The following is a 21,518-nucleotide window of genomic DNA, read 5'->3' on the forward strand; positions in this document are numbered from 1 at the left end:
AGCTACCTATTCTACGAAGAAATAGGTCCGTTATTTTTGAACAAAAAGAGACTCTCAAGCTGGTATATTTAAGCGAAACAGAAAACGCTAAATATATAGATGCGTTTGTGTCGTCAGAACACTACCATACAACGGTAAAAGATAAATCGGAAACTCCTGGAAGGCTGCAGGGAGTGACGATTAAATGTCCTTAAAATAGTAGACAATAGACCTCTCGGTTGCCATCCGAAGAGGTAACTACAGCAAGCGTGTATGACTTGAACCAACCAGTAGTAAAAAAAACGCAAGGCAAAAAATTTTTATTATATCACAATAAAGTTTGTTCATACTTACCTGGCAGACATATATATAGCTGAATTCGGAAATATAGCTACATACATATCTGACAGGCAAGTTTCATGAACAAAACTTAAGAGAATCGAAGCAGACAGCTCAAGCTTCTTAAGATACTGGACATAAGCGTTCATTGATGTAGTCTACCAGTCTATTTCTTGTACGAGTCTGCGAATGAGGAAGGAGAGCTCTTCCGAACCTTGTCCTTATTCGCTTACGCAATATCAAGTTAATGAGATGTTTGTCAATGAGAACTAACCCATTAACGGTACAGAGAGATATTTTGTCAATGAGGGGAGACCCACTTACTTGACAAAACGAAAGTATAATGTCAATGGGGGAAAGTCACTGAATTGACAAAACGTAATCCAGGAAGTCGAGCCTTTTATTTCGATTCCCGTCTCAAACAAGGAAGGGACAAGAATCCTGTTAAGAGACTGGGCTTACGGTAGGTAGAACGACGATGCTCAATCGGCATGGAAGTCTCTACTAGAAACTAACAAAATCTATCATCTGAAAAACCCTTTCAGATGGTCTAAAAAGCTTTAAATTTATTGGCAGTATGGCAAAGGAAGTCCTGTCTTGCGCTTTCCTGAAGAGCGTCCTTTTGATGAGTGCCTTTGCAAGAATCCTACTGAACGTTGCCGAAAATCCTGACGTTCAGGACGTCGAGCCTTTACATAACCCGTAACTGTCTTATCTCAAAGTCTTGACTGAGGTAGAGAAAACGAGATCTTCCCTTGAGCTTTCCTTAACTCCATCCACCTTTGCGAAAAGCAATATAATATTGACAGAGACCTCTTGAATTCACGAAACCCGAGGTCTTGCTGGGTTTCGAAGACGAAGTTCTGTTCACTTTCTTGAGGCTCAAATCTTAAACAAGAGCTTGAAGAGTTCAACAGAAACATTCTGGTGCGCGCTCGGCGTCCACTGGCGAGGACGCTCGGCGTCCACTGGCGAGGACGCTCGGCGTCCTGGTGCGCGCTCGGCGTCCACTGGCGAGGACGCTCGGCGTCCTGGTGCGCGCTCGGTGGCCACTGGCGAGGACGCTCGGCGTCCACTGGTGAGTGCGTCCATCCGAGCGTCCTGTTCAAGCCGATCGTCCAAATAAGCGTGCAGAAAAGCGTCACGCTCCTGACAGGCGTCAAAACAAACGAGAGAAACAGCCTTCTTTTTCCTATTTCTTGGTGGAAAGAAGTACACGTGATCAGGCAACTTTCGCCTTCTTACTTCTCACTGAAACACATAACGAGGGAGAAGGGACGTGAAGCGTCCTCTTCTATAAAGCTTCTTAGAGGGCGCGAGTCCTTCCGAGAGCTCCAACCCTTGTGCGGGGAGGACGCCTTGGAGGACGAGAAGCAATCCTTCAGGATTCGTGCATGTGCACGCACTTTGGCAGTCTGGGGATTTTCATCAGAAACTGCCGAAGGCACGCCAGATCGGTGGGGTTCCCTGTAACCCTCCTTCGGCTTTCGACATGCCCTCTCCCTTGGTTCTGGGAGTTCGACAGAGGTCTAGACCTAGAGGCGTTATAAGGCCGATCTGACGCACCCTCCACTACACAAGGGGCACTGTCACTGCACTTAGCCACTTCACTATTGCTCTCTAAAGCAAGCACTTTCGATTCTAAGTTACGAATCGAAATAGTATAAGAGAAAGGGCAATAACCTCTACAGACACTGTTTTAGGGCCCGAAGGCAACATTACAGGGTTAGGCGTAACAAAAACAGAAGTAGAACTCTTCACAACAATGAAGGAGAGCGATCACCTCTCGCAGACATAGTCATAACCCGTAGGCCATACTACAGCGTTAGGCAAAATAAAGTCTTCCGGAAGGTTAGCAGTATCACTACCCTGACTTTCGTAATTGATTAATTGCGTACATACTAAACAAACTTTTTCCTTACGGATTAGACACGTTTACTGATTAATTGCGTACAATACGAATCATACTTTTTCCTTACGGAAATAGACATGTTTACTGATTAATTGCGCCCCCCAAGTGCGGAACTACCGAAGCTTTCGGTAGCCACACCCTATCTTTGCAGACAACACCCTCTGAAACTAGCCTAACTAGATTCAGATATCTTATGCAAAAATGAATCAAATTCAAATCAATTTAAGATAGCGTATGCCTAGCCACAAATCCAAGTAAATAAATTAAAAGACAATTAGGATACTTAGCGGCAAATGAAGTTTCCAAAATCCTAAGCCGGAAGTACTGAAAACAGGTGTTTTCAGTACCGGCGACAGAAAATTTATGAATAGAAAATGGGAATGGTTCCTGATACCCGCCTCCCAGCGGCGGGAATGGGTACTAACCACCTGGCCGACCACTGCGTGTGTCGGAAGTTTTTTTAAATTCTGTCGGACTTCAGAAAATACAGCTATATATATACCTGCCAGGTAAGTGTCATGCATAAAATTCAAAACTCGCGGCACACGCAGTGGGCGGCCAGGTGGTAGTACCCATTCCCGCCGCTGGGAGGCGGATATCAGGAACCATTCCCATTTTCTATTCATATTTTTATTAATGCCTCTGTCTCCTGAGGGGAGGAGGGCGGGCACTTTAATTATATATATCTGCCAGGTAAGTATGAACAAACTTAATTGTATAATAACAATAACATTTTGTTCATGCCACTTACCTGACAGATATATATATAGCTGAATCCCACCTTCGGATGGTGGGAAGAGACAGAATAGGATTTTTTAGGAAACTTAAATTAAGTAGATGATATACATCTTGGTTCCTTACCTGTTTGCAAAGTAGACTATGTGATTACTGTCACGTAAGGCTGCTTTTGCTAAAAACAGAGTTGCCAGCCAGGTGGAGACCTGTAGTGCTGGTGCGCTCTGGATGATCTGTCAACGGGTGCGAGACCTCAACGTGACAAGACCATCGAGGCCATACAAATGAGGGCAACGAAGCAACTGACCACCACCTGACCAACTATTCACAAAAAACCCCTTAAACTAACTAAAGGATGGGAGATCTTCACATGAGACTCACCACAACCTAAAAACACAACAGCCTAACCTAATCCTAACTAAGGGATAGGGAAAGAGCTACTTCCGGACCCCAATACTGTGTCCGCAGAAACGTATGGCCCCAGTGCATTACAATCGTCATAAATCGTTCTCACATCCCTTAAGTAATGTGAGGCGAAGACGGAGTTACTCCTCCAAAAGGTGCAATCAAGGATGTCCTTGATTGACATATTCTTTTGGAAGGCAAGAGAGGTAGCGACGGCTCGAACTTCGTGCGCTTTTACTCGGAAGAGGCTCAAATCAGTCTTCTGGAAAGATGAATGAGCCTCCCGAATGATGTCCCTTAGAAAGAAAGCAACCGCATTCTTCGATAAAGGTAACTCTGGTCTCTTCACAGAGCACCAGAGATTACCTGAGGGACCTCTTACCTCTTTCGTTCTATGCACGTAGAACTTGAGAGCCCTGACCAGGCACAGGACTCTCTCTGGTTCTTGGCCCACCAGACTTGACATACCCTTGATCTCGAAAGTCTTCGGCCAAGGGTTCGAAGGATTTTCATTCTTCGCCAAGAAAGTTGGGTTCAACGAGCAGACAGCATTGTCCCCTTTGAATCCCATTAACTTGCTAAACGCTTGAATTTCACTAACTCTCTTAGCCGTCGCAAGAGAAGTTAGGAAAAGAGCCTTCCTTGTCAGGTTTCGAAGAGACGCTGCCTGAAGCGGTTCGAAAGGGCTTGACATAAGGAATTTAAGGACTACGTCCAGGTTCCATGATGGAGGTCTCATTTGAGAACCTTCGAGGTCTCGAAAGACTTTAAAAGGTCATGAATGTCCTTGTTGTCAGACAGGTCGAGGCCTCTGTGCCTAAAAACCGCTGACAACATGCTTTTATATCCCTTGATGGTAGGGACCGCTAATTTCTGCACATTCCTGAGAAAGAGCAGAAAATCAGCTATTTGGTTCACAGAGGTCGAGGAAGAGGAAACTCCTTCCTTTTTACACCAAGCCCTGAAGGAAGCCCACTTCGATTGGTAAACAGCTCTTGTGGAAGCACGTCTCGCATGTGCGATTGCTCTCGCAGCTGCTTTCGAAAAACCTCTCGCTCTGGCCAACTTTTCGATAGTCTGAACGCAGTCAGACCCAGAGCGGAGAGGTTTTGGTGAAACCTTTCGAAGTGAGGCTGTTTGAGTAGATCTTTCCATCCAGGGTAATGTCCTTGGAAAGTCTACAAGGAAAGACATGACCTCTGTGAACCATTCTCTCGCTGGCCACATCGGAGCGATCAGGGTTAACCTCGTCCCTTCCGAGGCCGCAAACTTCCTCATGACTTCCCCCAGAATCTTGAATGGTGGGAAGGCGTACAAGTCTAGGCCCGTCCAATTCCAAAGCAAAGCGTCTACCGCGATTGCTTCTGGATCCAGGACCGGGGAGCAGTAAAGAGGAAGTCTCTTGGTCCTTGACGTCGCGAATAAGTCGACCAGTGGACGTCCCCACAACGTCCACAGGTCTCGACAACGTCTTCGTCGTTCAGGGGCCCATTCCGTCGGTAGGACTTGTTCCCGACGACTGAGAAGGTCTGCCCTGACGTTTTGCACTCCTGCAATGAATCTCGTCCGGATAGTCACATTTCTTCTCTTGCCCACAGCAGAATCTCTCTCGCTAGGGAAAACACGTTCTGGGAGGTGTTCCTCCCTGGTTTTTTAAATAAGCGAGTGCTGTGGTATTGTCCGAGTTTATTTGAACAATCTTGTTCTCCAAACTCCTTTCGAAGAACTGCAGTGACAGAAATACTGCTGCCAGTTCTTTGACATTTATATGCCAGGCTACCTGTTCCCCTCTCCAGGAGCCTGACACTTCCTTCCCTCCTAGTGTTGCTCCCCATCCCGTGATGGAAGCGTCTGAAAACAACACTAGGTCGGGGCTCAGAAGACTTAGGGACACGCCCTCCTGAAGCTTCTGAGGGTCCAACCACCATCTTAGATGGTTCTTGATCGGAAGCGATATTCTCAATATGGCATTGAGATCGTCCTTGGCCTTCCACTCGTCCGCAAGGAAAAATTGGAGAGGCCTGATGTGCAGTCTTCCCAAGGAAACAAACCTTTCTAGCGAGGAAATGGTCCCCAGCAGACTCATCCATTCCCTCGCCGAGCAAGTCTCTTTCCTTAGAAAGGCTGAGATCTTTTCTAAGCCTAGCCGCTGACGTTCCTGGGACGGAAACGCTCGAAAAGCCACTGAATCCATCTGAATCCCCAGATACCACGATGGACTGTGTTGGGGTCAGATGCGACTTTTCGATTGTTGACCAGAAGTCCCAGGGACTTCGCTAGGGCCAAAGTGAACTGCAAGTCCTTCAGACACTTCTCTCTCGACGACGCTCTGATCAGCCAGTCGTCGAGGTACAGGGAAACTCTTATTCCCGAAGAGTGTAGCCACCTCGCTACGTTCTTCATCACTACTGTGAACACCATCGGAGCCGTGGTCAGTCCGAAACACATAGCTCTGAACTGCCATACTTTTTTGTTTAAGACAAACCTTAGATACTTTCTTGAAAGAGGGTGGATCGGGATGTGAAAGTACGCGTCCTGCAAGTCTAAGGACACCATCCAGTCGCCCGGTCTCAAGGCTCCCAGAACAGAATGAGGCGTCTCCATCGTGAATTTGGTCTTTTCCACGAAAAGATTGAGCCTGCTTACATCTAGAACTGGACGCCAACCTGACGACTGCTTCGGTACTAGGAAGATTCTGTTGTAAAAACCTGGAGACCCCAGGTCCGCGACTTGTTCCACCGCTCTTTTGTCGATCATCTGCTGAAGGAGATCGAACAATACTTTCTTCTTTTCTCCCTGATAGGATGGAGAAAGGTCTCTGGGAGTCGTAGAAAGAGGAGGAAGATCTAAAAAGGGGATCCTGTACCCCTGCTCCACGATCTTGAGGGACCAAGAGTCCGTGTCTCTCTCTCTCCACGCTCCCGCAAAAAACTTCAGTCTGGCTCCGGACTGGTGTCTGAAGGACATGCTTCTCACTTGGAAGGCTTTGGCTTAAAGGAAGCTCTTCCTCGTGAAAACCCTCTCCCTCGAGGAGCTGCTCTCGAGGGGGGAGCCCCACGAAAGGGCTTAACTTTCTTCGGCGGTCGAACCGCAGCTGAAGAGGTTGAAGGTACGGCTGACCGTCTTGTAGACTGGGCCAAAAGGTCCTGAGTTGCCTTCTCTTGCAAGCTGTTCGTCAGGTCCTTTACTAAAGTCTGGGGGAAGAGATGGTTCGAAAGAGGCGAAAACAGCAAATCCGCTTTCTGAGCTGGAGTCACCGAAAGAGCTGTGAAGTTGCACAGCAAAGCTCTCTTTTTTAATAAAGCCGTTCCAAAATGAGATACGATCTCCTCCGAACCATCCCTGACGGCTTTGTCCATACATGCTAACACGCTGGACAGCTCCCCCAGACTGAGAGATTCTGGGCTTCTCGCTTGCAGATCCAGAACTCCCAAACACCAGTCAAGGAAGTTGAACACTTCCAGCGTCCTGAGCAGACCCTTCAAATGATGGTCAGTCTCCGAAGAGGTCCAGGTTACCTTAGCAGAGGGTAAAAAGCGACTCCTCTGCAAATCCACTAGGCTGGAGAAATCTCCTTGAGCCGAAGAAGGGATACGAACTCCTACTTCATCTTTGGTTCTATACCAAATGCCCCCTTTTCCGCTAAGTCTAGCTGGAGGCAAGGCGAAGGTCGTCTTGCCTTGATCTCTCCTTCGTACCATCCAATCTTGGAGTTTCTTAAAGGCACGTTTCGTGGAGAGAGAAGTTTTCATCTCTACAAACTCCGGGGTTTTTCCAGTTTTAGATGAAGAAAACTGCGAAGGAGGAGACTTGGGAGCTGCGGGCTGAAACTTGTCTTCGAAAGAAGAACGCAAGAGTCGCACGAGGACTTTATAGTCCGAGATTGACGGGGCTGCAGAAGGTTCCTCTTCAACCGATTCAGCCGAACTACTTAGCTCTCCTTCTTCTCTAAACGGAAGAGGAGACCGTCTGTCCGGAGAGGGCGTCCTAATGTCGGGTCTTGGCTTGATCAAAGACCCCTATCCTTGCTAGAGGCAGCCTTATTTCGGCTGTCTTCTCTATGACGCTTACTACTCGATGAAGGTAGAGCGTCCTGACGAGGACAAGCGTCCTTAGCGCCATCCGCAGCAGTCTCACTTGCCAGAGAAGCGTCCTTACGTTTCTCAAACGAAAGGGAAGACCTTATCGCCGGAATACGTGCCTGTGCGCGTAAACTAGCGTCTGGGGGTACGACTTCTTGGTCGGAATCCCCAAAAACGTCTTGAAAGGAGCCCTGAACGTCCTGGCGAGCTTCCTGCCAAGCGTCCTGCGAGCGTCCTGGCGAGCGTCCTGGCGAGCGTCCTGGCGAGCGTCCTGACGAACGTTCTGCCTAGCGTCCTGACGAGCGTCCTGACGAGCGTCCTGCCGAACGTCCTGCCGAACGTCCTGCCGAACGTCCTGCCAAGCGTCCCGCCTAGCGTCCTGCCTAGCGTCCTGATGAGCGTCCTGTCGAACGTCGTACAGAGCGTCCTCCTCAAAAGCGTCCTGACGTAACGTCCTTCTAGAGGACGAACGAGATCGGCGAATCGCCGAAGGAGAAGCGATCGGCGAACGAGACGAAGTAGGTGAAGGAGAAGGAGACTGCTTAGTCCTCTTGACAGGCAGTCTAAGGTCCTTCCTCCGCTTAGGCTCGACTGCTGCTGGGCGAGTCCTCTGAGCCATAAGCGAGGATAGCTGGTCCTGAAGGGACAAAAGAATGTTCTTCGTCGGGGAAGAATGAACAGAGGAAGCAGGACTGATCCTGTGAGAAGACGAGGGGCGAGGGGACGCCTCCTTCCTTCTCACAGGTACAGCTACCTGCTTCTCAGGTATACGCGCCTGTGCACGCAACCCAGCGTCCTCATCGGATGAGATCTTACCTCTTTTCTGAGGCGGGAAAGCATCATACGCGTCCTCCGACGAAAGTGGCGAAACAGGACGTGAAGCGTCCTCCGCACGAAACGTCCTTTTCAAAGGACGAGAGTCTCTCCGAGCGCTCCACCCCTTGCGCGGGGAGGACGCTTCGGAGGACGAAAAGCACTCTTTCAGGACGCGCGCTCGTGCGCGCTCCTTGGCAGCCTGGGACTTTGCTACAAGGCCTGCCGAAGGGACGCCAGATCGGTGGGAAGCCCCCGTAACCCTCTTGCGGCTTTCGACATACCTACTCCCTGGGTCTTGGGAGTCTGATAGAGGTCTAGGCCTAGAGGCATTATGGGGCCGATCTGACGCCCCCTCCACAACACTGGGGGCACGATCACACACTTGCACCGAGCCAGTTTCTAAGGCTTTCACTTTGGTCTCCAGAGTGCGAAGAGACTCCAAAATCAGAGAGAGAGCATTCGCTTCTCCCGACACAGAATCAGAGCCCGAAGGCAACACAGGTTTAGGGGTTGTAAACACTACAGGTGTTAATGTAGGAGAGATGTTAGCCTTACCTTTGGTAGAACCACTCCTGGAGGAAGACCTCCTGATCCTATCGCGCTCCAATTTAAGGCGATAGGACTCATATACTCTCCACTCATCATCGGTCAATTTCTCAATCAAACAATCAAACAATTAAGCCCCCTACAACTCATACATACTGTGTGGGGGTCTACCGATGCTTTCGGTAGCCTCACCTTACAATCAACCCTCACACACACTCTGAAACTCACAGCACTTGATCCAGACATATCTTATATAGAAAAGTCAATCCAAAATCAAAAAACGGTCCACTATCGCGCATGCCAATTCAACAATCCAATTCAATACCAAAAAAATCAATCAGATACTTAAAAGCGAGTCAAATTCCAAAAAATCCTGAGCAGAGGTCTGTAAACAGTTGTTTACCGACCGGCGACAGAAAAAATATGAATAGAAAATGGGAATGGTTCCTGATATCCGCCTCCCAGCGGCGGGAATGGGTACTACCACCTGGCCGCGAGTTTTGAAATTTCTGTCGGACGTCAGAAAATACAGCTATATATATATCTGTCAGGTAAGTGGCATGAACAAAACAAGAAATTAATGGATTGCATATCTAGTGGAATGGTGAAAAATGCTAGGGGGTTCTGAATGGTGGCAAACCAAAAATTAATGGATTGCACCTTGTAAGGATGGTGAAAAATACAGGTCACAAGGTAAAAATGATATTGTTATTTTACAATAAAGTTTTGTACATACTTACTTGGCAGATATATACTTAGCTTACGTCTCTGACGTCACGACAGAATTCAAAACGCGGCAAAATGCGACAGGTAGGTCAGGTGATCTACCCCACCGCCGCTGGGTGGCAGGTGTATGAACCAATCCCCCTTTCCAGTCATAATTTTTCTTCCACCTGTCTCCTGAGGGGAGGCTGGGAGGGCCATCAATCGTATATATCTGCCAGGTAAGTATGTACAAAACTTTATTGTAAAATAACAATATCATTTTTGTACATGAACTTTCCTGCCAGATATATACTTAGCTGATTGACACCCTTGGTGGAGGGAAAAAGACAGAGCTAACAAGGAAAAAGGGGAAACAACATCTGTTGTAGGATACTAACAAACCTTGGTTCTTACCTGATAAGGCTGAAGACTTCATAGTTACTGTCTATTAGTCTCGCAAAGCCTGAAGAGCTACAGCGAGGGCGTGACCTACAGCTGAAAAGACTCTTTGGTCTACCGAAGGGATTTGATATCCACTTACTCAGTAGAATCCAAGTCGGATCATGTCAATGGGGATTCGCCCTCTTAAATGACAGAGCCTGACCACTACCAATGCAGGGAGCTCTAGCACAAACAGATCACCTAACCATTCTAATGTTAGCAATACGAATAGAAAGAGATGCCTACCCGCATCCTCTTTCAAACAACCATAAAAACACAACACAAACAATAGGGGAAAAAATTTACAAAGGATATGCTTCAGCTCCCTGCCCCAGCACCGAATCCGCCGATACATACGGGCCTAACGCGAAGCACTTCTCGTAAGTAATCTTGACGTCTCTAAGGTAGTGGTTCGCGAATACTGAATTGCATCTCCAGAATGTTGCTTTCATTAGATTCTGGAGTGACATATTCTTGTTGAAAGCCAAGGACGTCGCAATGGCTCTTACCTCGTGAGCCTTGACTTTCAAAAGCTTGAAGTGATCCTCACCGCAAGCCAAATGTGCTTCCTTCACGAGGCTTCTAATAAAGAAGGACAAAGCATTTTTAGACAATGGTTCTACTGGGATCCTTTACAGAGCACCAAAGTCTGTCCTAATGCCCTTAAGAGACTTCTTCCGCTGGAGGTAGTATCTTAAAGTCCTCACAGGGCAAAGAGTTCTTTCTGGCTCTTCCCCTACCAGGGGAGCTAAGCTGGAACCTCAAAACTCCTTGGCCAAGGATTTGAGGGGTTCTCGTTCTTAGCTAGAAAAGAAGGAAGGAAGGAACAAATCACGGAATCTCCTTTGAAACCTACCCTTCCTTCTAGAGCATGAAGCTCACTAACTCTTTTGGCAGATGCTAAAGCCAAAAGAAACAAAGCCTTCTTCGTAAGATCCTTGAAAGAAGATGACTGGGAGGTTCGAACTTCGAGGACCTCAGGAAACGAAGAACCACATCCAGGTTCCAGCTCGGAATTTGAGACGAGGGTTTCTTGCAAGTTTCAAAAGATCTTAGCAGATCATGTAGATCTTTGTTGTTGGAGATATCTAAATTCCTGTGCCTAAACACAGCTGCTAACATGCTCCGATATCCTTTGATGGTCGAAACTGCAAGACCGCATTTTTCCCTGAGAAAAACCAGGAAATCTGCGATTTGGGTCACAGAGGTACTGGAAGAGGAAAGCTTCTGGTTTCTGCACCAACGGCGAAAGACGTCCCACTTCGACTGGTAGACACTAAGGGTAGAGGGCCTTCTAGCTGATGCGATAGCCTTCGCTGCCTTAGCTGAAAACCCCTTCGCTCTGACAAGACTTTTGACAGTCGAAAGCCAGTCAGATTGAGAGCGGGGAGGTTTCTGTGATACCTGTCGAAGTGGGGTTGTCTGAGCAGATCTATCTCTTTGTGGAAGAGCTCTTGGAAAGTCCACCAGCCATTCCAGTACCTCTGTGAACCAATCTTGGGCCGGCCAGAATGGAGCTACCAGCGTCATCCTTGTCGCTTCCGAGGCCGCAAACTTTCTGAGTGTTTGACTCAGAATCTTGAATGGAGGAAAAGCATAGACGTCCAGACCTCTCCAGTCTAGAAGGAAAGCATCGACTGACACTGCTCCTGGGTCCGAGATCGGGGAGCAGTAGAGGTCTATTCTCTTGTTCTTTGCTGTCGCAAAAAGGTCGATATGAGGTCTGCCCCATAACCTCCACAGGTCCTGGCAAACTTCGAGTGCAGAGTCCATTCCGAGGGGAGCACTTGATTCCTCCTGCTCAGGAGATCGGCTCTGACATTCCTTTCTCCCTGTACGAAACCTGGTGAGGAGAACGATCTTCCTTGCCTGAGACCACAACAGCAAGTCCTTCGCTGTTTCGTACAGGGAGAAAGAGTGTGTCCCCCCCTGCTTTCTTATGTAAGCCAAGGCTGTGGTGTTGTCCGAGTTGACCTGAACTATAGCATTTCGGACGTGGGGCTCGAAGGCTTTTAACGCCAACCACACTGCCATCAACTCTTTGTTGTTGATGTGCCAGGACACCTGTTCCCCCTCCCAGGTGCCTGACACTTCTCTTGACCCTAGGGTCGCACCCCAACCCGTCTCCGACGCGTCGGAAAACAATACTTGGTTCGGGTTTGGCATGTACAGAGACAGACCTTCTGCAAATCGGAGAGGATCTGCCCACCACAGAAGGGCCTTCTTGATTCCTTTTGATATCATGAAGGAGAATTCCAGGTCTAGAGAGAGACACCTCCAGTTCCAGTAAAGGAAGAATTGGAGAGGTCTGAGATGCAACCTTCCTAGAGAAACGAATTGCTCCAGCGAGGAAAGTGTCCCCAACAGACTCATCCACTCCCTCGCTGTGCATGCATCTTTCTCTAGGAAGGTCGTTAGTTTCTCTTGGCAACGAGCAATCCTCTCTGGTGACGGATATGCCCGAAAATCCGGAGAAACCATCCGAATCCCCAGATATATCAGCTCTTGACTGGGGATTAATTGTGACTTCTGGAAGTTCACCAGAAGTCCCAACGAACTTGCTAAAGTCAGTGTCTTTTGTAGGTCCTCCAGACATCGTTCTTGTGAGCTTGCTCTGATCAGCCAATCGTCTAGATAGAGAGACAGCCTCACTCCCTCCAAATGTAGCCACTGCGCTACATTCTTCATTAAACCCGTGAAAACTTGAGGGGCTGTCGAAAGGCCGAAGCACAAGGCCCTGAATTGGAAGATCTTCCCTCCCATCATGAATCTCAGAAACTTCCGTGAAGAAGGATGGATAGGCACATGGAAGTAAGCATCCTGAAGATCTAGGGACACCATCCAGTCCCCTGGACGAAGAGCCGCCAACACTGAAGAAGTTGTCTCCATGGCGAACTTCCTTTTTTCTACGAGGACATTCAGGGCGCTTACATCCAGAACCGGTCTCCATCCTCCTGAGCTCTTGGGAACTAGGAACAGTCTGTTGTAAAAACCCGCAGAATGAGGATCTTTCACTAGTTCTATCGCCTCCTTCTCCAGCATAAGATCTACTGCTAGAGAGAGGGCTTGATTCATGATGGGGTCCTTGTACTTGGCTACCAACTCCCTCGGAGTCGTCGTCAACGGAGGTCTTGATAAGAAGGGAATGAGGTAGCCTTTGCGGACAATCGAGAGTGACCAGTTGTCCGCCCCTTTCTGGGCCCAGACGTCGGCCAAACTTCAGAAGTCTGGCACCCACTGATGTCTGGAGAACTTGAATCCTACTTCTTCCCTCTGATGGATCTAGAGAAGGTCTTCCCTCGTTTAGTGGGTCTAGATCCTCTAGAGGAAGAAGCTCTGGCAGGAGGGACTCCTCGAAAGGGCTCCTGCCTAACTGGTGTCTCTCTCTTGGTTTTAGCTTGGAAAGAAGAGTGAGGCTTCCTGGTAGACTGGGCTAGCATGTCCTGTGTAGCCTTAGCTGAAAGGGCACAAGAAACATCCTGAACGATCTTCTTAGGGAAGAGTTGAGGAGAGAGCTGAGAATACAGGAGAGAGGCTCTCTGAGCATGCGATACTGATTTCGTCAGGAACGAACAGTACACAGATCTCTTCTTGATCACTCCCGCTCCGAAAAGTGAAGCTACTTCACTCGATCCATCCCTCACTGCCTTGTCCATACACGTGAGAACACTGATAAGATCCTCAGGAGAAATGGAATCCGGGGTCTGCGTCTTCTTGGCCAAACGCCCAAAGACCAGTCTAGGAAGTTAAACACCTCCAGGACTCGGAACATTCCCTTCAACAGGTGGTCAAGCTCATTCATCCCCCATGTCGTCTTAGCAGACATGAGGGCAGAGCGTCGAGAGGAATCCACCAGTGAAGAGAAGTCCGAGTCTGCCGAGGATGGAAGAACGAGGCCCAAGGGTTCTCCCGATTCATACCAGAATCCTAGTTTCCCAGTAAGCTTAGAAGGAGGGAAAGAGAACACCGTCTTCCCTTTCTCTTCCTTCGAAAGAAGCCACTCACCAAAACCTCTAAGCGCCTTCTTCATAGAGATTGCAGGCTTCATCCTGACACAGGATGAAACCTTCGAAGTTTTCGAAGTCGAAAATAACGAAAGAGGCGAGGGCGGGGCGACAGGAGAAAGGGCGTCTCCAAATTCCTGAAGCAACAGGTCCGTCAAACGCTTGTATGAAGAAACGGAGGAATCTTTAGGAATTTCTTCTTCCGAGGGATCCTGTTCTTCTTCCGCCGAAGATCCTTCACGATCCTTACGATGAAAGGCTGTCTTGTCCTCAGCCGAGAGTCCATCCTTGGAAGAACGTCTGGAAGAACTCTGACATCTAACCGGGGAAGTTATAACTTCCGTTGAGCTTCTGCCTGAAAACTCCTTCTTGTCAGGATGAGGGCGTATTCTAGGCTCTTGGCGCCTAACGAACGCAGGGCGAAAATCTGGCGAAGAGCGCCTATCAGGCGAAGAGCGCCTATTAGGCGAAGAGCGCCTATTAGGCGAAAAGCGTCTATCAGGCTCCTGGCGCCTGTCTAAAGGAGAGCGGCTGCCTGGCGAATGCAGCGCTGTCATGCGGGAAGCGATTATCAGGCTCTTGGCGCCTGCTGCGAGGAGAGCGAATCTCTGGAGACGAGCGCCTACCAGGCGAGAAGCGTCTGACAGATTCCCGGCGCCTAACTCAAGGAGAGCGAAAATCGGGAGAAATGCGCCTTGAAGGAGAAGAGCGCCTACCAAGCTCTTGGTGCCTGCTAAGCGAAGGGCGGCTGACAGGAGAAGAGCGCCTGTCTACCAAAGGGCGTCTGGTCACAGGAGAGCGAAAGCCTGAAGGAGAGCGGCTACCATGAGAAAAACGCCTACCAGGCTCCTGGCGTCTGCCAGCGGGAGAGATCCTGTCTCAAGACGAGCGCCTGTCAGGAGAGGCTCGTCTACGGGAAGCATGCCCCTTGTCCGACGGAGAAACGATGTCCGCAGGAGAGCGCCTGTCCTTTGAAGAGCGCCTCGTACTACGATCCACTCCTGGAGAGAGGGCGGTTACTGACGAATAGCGTAAGCCTGGAGAAGAGCGCCTGGACTTCTTTACCGGGAGCGAGACGTCCTTCCTACGACCAGAAGTTACAATCAAGGAGTCAGCCAGAGCCGTAATCTGCGCCTGCAGACTAGCCAACACACGTGTAGGAGACTTAACAAAGTCCTTCACGGGAGACGCAGCTCGATCCTTACTAGGAGAGCGAAACTCCAAAGAAATCCTCGGTTTCTTCACATCCAATCCAGGATCTTCCGAAAAAACTTCAGGGCTGGAGGGGAGAGCGGAAGAAGCCTGCCAGGCTCTCTTCGACGGCCGAGAAGCTTCCGAGGAGCTCCAACCACGTTTGGGCGAAGGAGAAGGCGAAGACGAGAAGCATTGCCGTAAGACTTCTCTCTTGGCGCGATCCAAGGTAGCCTGGGATCGAACATCAGGCTCTACCGAGGGGACGCCTGACCGGTGGGGGTTCTCCCTAACCTTCCTGCGGCTTTCGACTTTCCTCCTCCACTGGGTCTGGGAGTCTGGAAGAGGTCTAGGCCTAGAAGCATTAGGGAGCCGATCAGACGCACCCTCCACTGCACTGGGATCACTGCACAAATTGCTATCACTCTTACCTTCTAGCACTTTAATTTTCAGCTCCATGCTGCGAATAGTGGCTCTCATAGTGTCCACCTCCGAAGGCGCATCTTCGGGTTCGGTGCAGGAAGCAGGGGCTGAAACTGGTAAAGGCGTTACGTCTACAACAGGGTTATCAACTTCAAACTCGCTAGCGTGAGACCTACTAGAACTCCTAGATGAAGCTTTCCTAACCTTGTCCTTCTCAAGCTTTCTTACATAAGAAGAAAGCGCCTTCCATTCTTCTTCATTCAAATTACCACATTCATTACAAGGGTTAATAAATGAGCAGTCATTCCCCCTACACCTCATGCATACTGTGTGAGGGTCTACCGCAGCTTTCGGTAGCCTCACCTTACAATCGCTAACAGAACAAACTCTGAACATAGTTGATTTCTTAATTTCTAAATCAGACATAATGAAATTCCAAGAATAATCAAAAGAATAATCCAAAACCGGTCCACAAATCGCAAATGCCAAGCCAAGGAGCAGGTACTTCACCAAAAGTCAGATGAAACAATCCAGGGCGAAAACGAGTAATAATCCAAAATCGAGAGGTATCGACAACAGATGTAGTCGACACCGGCGACAGAAAAATTATGACTGGAAAGGGGGATTGGTTCATACACCTGCCACCCAGCGGCGGGTGGGGTAGATCACCTGACCTACCTGTCGCATTTGCCGCGAGTTTTGAATTCTGTCGTGACGTCAGAGACGTAAGCTAAGTATATATCTGGCAGGAAAGTTCATGTACAAAACAGTAGGACATTAATGAACTGCATCACATGGAATGGTGAAAAATGCAGAAGTCACATGATAAGAGTTAAAACTTTGAACACTTCCTGCATGTAATCAAGACAAACCACAGTAACTACCTGGCTTGGGAAAGTGAGGGTTGAAGGCTATGGGTTAACAAGTAATTGTAAGGAAGTACTCCACTCCACACGGAAATATTGTTTACTAATCAAACTTATTGTTACAAAACAATATAGAACAATGTGTATATAATTCAGATGAGAGCATTTGCGAAATGTACCAAGATAATTTGATAAATTTACTGTCTGTTTTCACATTACCAGTAGTACCACATTACATACACCATTTTCTATATTGTTCAGTAAAACAAAAAATTATTACTAAATGGTATCTCTGTCCTTATAATTGGAATAAGAATTACACTTGGGGCACTGCAAACTCAGGTAAAGTACGTTTCCAAAAGAAAGCAAGAGTGCTTGTGTGAGGGGGACAAAGTTTGGCATGACTATAGCAATACATCCAAAATATTCCAGGAGCTACGACACAACTGAACCAAAGACACTTAACACATACACTGCAAAATGAAGCCAGAATTTTCAAGGAATTCCTAACTTCCAAAATCCTACATAATTTCTGGAACTTAGTTGTATATCAAAACAACTAATCACGTTTCAGCATTTCATCACAAACCCACGTCCTCATTGGATCAATGATTTCCGCGATCATCCACCAATCTGGTGGTCCTAAGTTCGATTCTCGGCTCTGCCAACGTGGAATCAGAGGAATTTATTTCTGGTGATAGAATTTCATTTCTCGATATAATGTGGTTAGGATCCCACAATAAAATGTAGGTCCCATTGCTAGGTAACCAATTGGTTCCTAACCACATGAAAATATCTAATCCTTCGGGCCAGCCCTTGGAGAAAACTGTTAATCAGCTCAGTCGTCTGGTGAAACTAAGATATACTTAATCGCAAACCCACAGTTCCAAGACAAGACGTTCCTGATACATACTCCAAGCACATTGCACTCTCACAAACAAAACCCGTGACATTGTTAACACACTAAAAACTTCAAAAATTTCAAGAGCATGCAAATAAGATGCCTACTTTATCATCAACTTTCTCTGTAACTATTGAGATTTCTCAAATAATCTCAGCTGTATCACATTATATACAAACACCCTTTTTTATATTGTTCAGCCACAAAATTTCACTAATAAATGATATCTCCATGAGGAGCCCTTCCTTAGAATTACTGGATTTACTATGCTTGCAGCATTTTGGTTTGGGTATTGCCAAATTCTGTGACTTCCATCAGAAATTAGTGCATCAACTCATTTGTCTTGTGCAATTCCAAGTCATAAATTTCATGTTTATAAACAGAAGACTTTTTGGAATCGTGGCAATCTACAAGGCAGCATGCAGCCATTCTGCATGTGATTACATCAAAAATAGGACAAATTTTATGCACCTTTTGTACCAACACAGCCTCTTCAAAGGTTAGCAGAGGTTACACACACATTCACATAAAAGAAACCAAAAATTTCTTTAGGCTTAATAAATTCTCGGGGTAAACTAAGCAGATAATATTACATTTCCAACTGGCAGAAAATTTAACAATTACAAATTACCACTGGAAATACAGTATTTACTTAAACAACAGCCAGCAATAGAAGTCATCAATGTGATGTCATCAACACATCATCTCCAAACAATAACACTGCTGCTGGGCAATAAGCCATTTCCACTCTTCTACCTTATCAGAAGAACGATCATTCTAGTTAATGTGTACCTTATTTATAAGCAATGGTTCAGTCGTGTTGTTGTAGGATGCACGAATAGGTAGGGGAAGGAAGCCTAGTATCCTGGCATCGTATTCCCAGCAAAAGTGACAAGGAAAAGAGCAATAAGAAGTTGGCAGCCATAAACTGTCTAACTCATTCAAGGCTTAAAAAGAATTAAGATGAAAGAGAGCAGTGGGACAGAGCACTTTGTAACTTGGCTCAAATTACTTGGGAGGTGCAAGGTAGAGCACTTGCTTGCTAAGTAAATGAGTAATATTATAACTACGTAGTTCATAAGAACCACAACCTAGTCCCGCCATGTCAAAACTACCAATTTGAAACATCTGGCAACCACTGCTGAGAGAGACATTCCAATAATATTTTTGCGCCACTACCAACACATGGACAGAAGTTTTCAACCATTTGTATCTAATTTGTCCTATCTTTCAATTGAAAGTTGATCTTTATGGAATAATATAATCTTATACAAAATATTAGAGCATAAAAGCATTTGTATATTGAAATATTCAGATTTACATATTTTCAATGACATCGTTTCGCAAGACTGCTCAAAATGCTGGCGATTTCACTACATAGAAAATTTAAAATATTATTCAACAAAATTCCTATATACTATTTACTCATTTTAATCCATATACCAACAATAAATATATAAAATTATAATTCCATGTTTTTGGAGTAAAAAAAATCATGATAAACTTCACAGGAGCAACCGTTGAGATTTACAGAAAATGGATCGAGATAAAGTACCAATGAAATTGAGATGCTTCCACAGTGACACAGACAGCTTGTGGGGGATTTGCCCTTGTGTGAAACTTGTTTGAAACTACTGTACTCTATACCTTTATGGAAACATAATATTAATTTGATTTAAATATTTATTGTTGCCTTGGAATGGTTTTTCTCTCTCATGATAAGTGAAGTTAACAGACTGAAGAACTTAAAATATAAGCAACTTTGAGAATCTTTTTTTTTTTTTTTTTTTTTACATTTTGAGAAACTAATACAGCACTACACGAGAATACATATCAATGTAATAAGCAAGAAATAAACCTTACACTGCCATACATGTACAAGTACACAAAACACTTGACAAAATCAAATTAGGTAAGAGTGTCGTCTGCCATTGTTCGCTTTTGCCCACCAGCATACTGCACATGCGCCAGATAGTAAGCTTCATTTGTTTACAAACATTTTCCTATCTAGCCTAGTTGAGTTAGCCCACACAGAATACAATGCTATCAAATATAGGTCTTTCTTCACCGACTGACTCGTTAAAAATCCATACCTTCAAATCTTCAATTAGGCTAGAAAATCTGGCATGCACACTACTTTGTTAGCCTATAGCTTAATCTACAGATCTTAGAATTGTTCTTAAAGCAAAATCATAACTGCTGAACAAATAAAATTTCTGGTAACCTAGCCTATGTGGTAGCAAAGACTGGCCAATTTTACTGGTGGCAAGGCATCTTGTGAGGTCAAATACATGTAGTAGCCTTATACAGTAAGTCCTCGGGTTACGCTGGTCTCGACTTACGATGTTTCGTGGTTACGAACGCGCCCCCATAAAAATATAAAAAATAATATTTTGCGTCGTTCCGTCTTACGCGGTTTAGCGTCGTAAGCAACGTAAACAAACGCGAACTAGTTCCGGGCGCACGGCGGAAGAATACGCTTTGTGGGGGAGAGGACGGCGTCGCTTCGCTACGCTCATTCCTCGCCCATACGCCATTTTGGTTGTTTACACTGCCTCTCTCTCCCTCGTGTTGTATCGTTTTTGTAACTTTTTGCTCTTTGTTATGGCTCCCAAGCGCAAGGCGGACTCTTCTGATGGTAGTGCATCGAAGAAAAGAAAGGCCATCACCATGGAAATTAAAGTGGACATTATAAAGCAATCTGAGAAGGGAGAAACGCCAACAAACATTGGCCGCTCGCTTGGCCTTAGCCGTTCGACCGTTGCTACCATTATCAAAGATAAAGAGCGCATCGTTGAACATGTGAAAGGATCTGCTCCTATGAAAGCGACAGTGATAACTAAGCAGCGTAGTGGTCTAATAATTGAAATGGAAAGGTTATTGGTGCTTTGGTTGGAAGACCAAAATCAACGGCGTATCCCAGTCAGCCTTATGGTGATTCAGGAGAAGGCGAAAAGATTGTATGTTCTGCCTCACCTCAAGAATCACCTGCCTCAGCATCTCCAGCAACTTCTGGAGGTTCTTTTTCTCTTCACTAACCTCCCCCAGTCTCTCCAGCACCGCAGCTTCCTCTCCAGTGTGCAAGCCAATCAAATTAATAAAGGTAAGGAATTGTTCTCTCGTTGTTATTGATAGGTATTTACATTAAATCATGTGGTATTTTTCAATGTTCCGACTTACGCTGAAAATCGTGTTACGACGCATCTTAAGAACGGATCAACGTCGTAACTCGAGGACCCCCTACTAAATTTAGAGGGACAAGAGGGGGAAAAAAATGGTGAGATTGTGGTTTGTCACAACACTATTAGCAAATAAAACCATCCACAAGTAGCGTTGGTCTAAACAATATGGAAAAAAATCCTTATTTCAGTTCCGGTTAAAGGTTGCTAAAGTAACCCTTCACGCCAAGGACAGCCTAACCTAGGCTACACACACTCCTTAGGCTTGCCTGCGCCAAGCATCCTACTAGGAACACCCTGAGACTTCACTTAAAATTTTAGCATTTCGGATTGACTCATCGCTAAAGCAGTCGCCTAACTGTGCATAAGGAAGTAATACGACAATTCCAATGTAATTAGCGGCAATTCAATTACTAAACGTGAGTCGCCTACACCAATTAAGATGTTTTGGTCCGTAGATTTCTGGGATTATGACACAATCCACTCGTGGTTCAACACAAAAATGACGTATGCGTACATTACAGGCATTTTGCTACCGTTCCCACTGGGACAGCAACAGACCCGAAGTTCGACAGCATTTAATATGTGTACTAACACTGCCAAACTGTTCAATCTTGTCACTTTATCACGATGTATTTCCCGAACCGACAGTTTGAGAAACCCGACACAACCATCCCGTGTCACAAATTCTTCCGTTTCTCGGACTAATATACATTTTATCCCATCACATTAATCACCAAAGGAAAGCACGCATATTCACGCTGACAATACTCACCAAAATAAACGCGAGAACCATTTGAACACAGTTAAATTTTTGCATTTTTAAAAGAGAGACACTCTAACCACAGATACACTTCGATAACAGCTGGTCTCTGCACAACACGTAGACTTCTCAGAAAGTGTTGCCACAATCCCCGGCTAATCAATTTTTCTTACCAAATTAGTGATAAAGTTATTATTTGTATATCTATTGCGTGTGACGAACGTATGCAAT

At 46.3% G+C, this 21,518-nt stretch overlaps 1 protein-coding gene across 2 annotated transcripts in view; it reads right to left on the minus strand.

Moving 5' to 3' along the window:
• The window catches only part of LOC135196292 (endoplasmic reticulum resident protein 44-like), an 87,374-nt gene extending 65,922 nt beyond the window's left edge, over window positions 1-21,452 (minus strand). The window contains exon 1 of one of the 2 annotated variants that reach the window (XM_064222994.1): window positions 21,300-21,452. In XM_064222994.1, coding sequence (XP_064079064.1) covers window positions 21,300-21,344 — 45 coding nt within the window. In that variant the 5' untranslated portion in view covers window positions 21,345-21,452. Of the gene's footprint in view, window positions 1-21,041; window positions 21,064-21,299 lie in introns of those variants that run through there. The other variant, XM_064222995.1, reaches the window with a different exon arrangement.
• Window positions 21,453-21,518: the final 66 nt, after the last annotated feature.

Source organism: Macrobrachium nipponense, chromosome 17, assembly GCF_015104395.2.
Source record: "Macrobrachium nipponense isolate FS-2020 chromosome 17, ASM1510439v2, whole genome shotgun sequence".
Lineage (NCBI taxonomy): Eukaryota > Metazoa > Arthropoda > Malacostraca > Decapoda > Palaemonidae > Macrobrachium > Macrobrachium nipponense.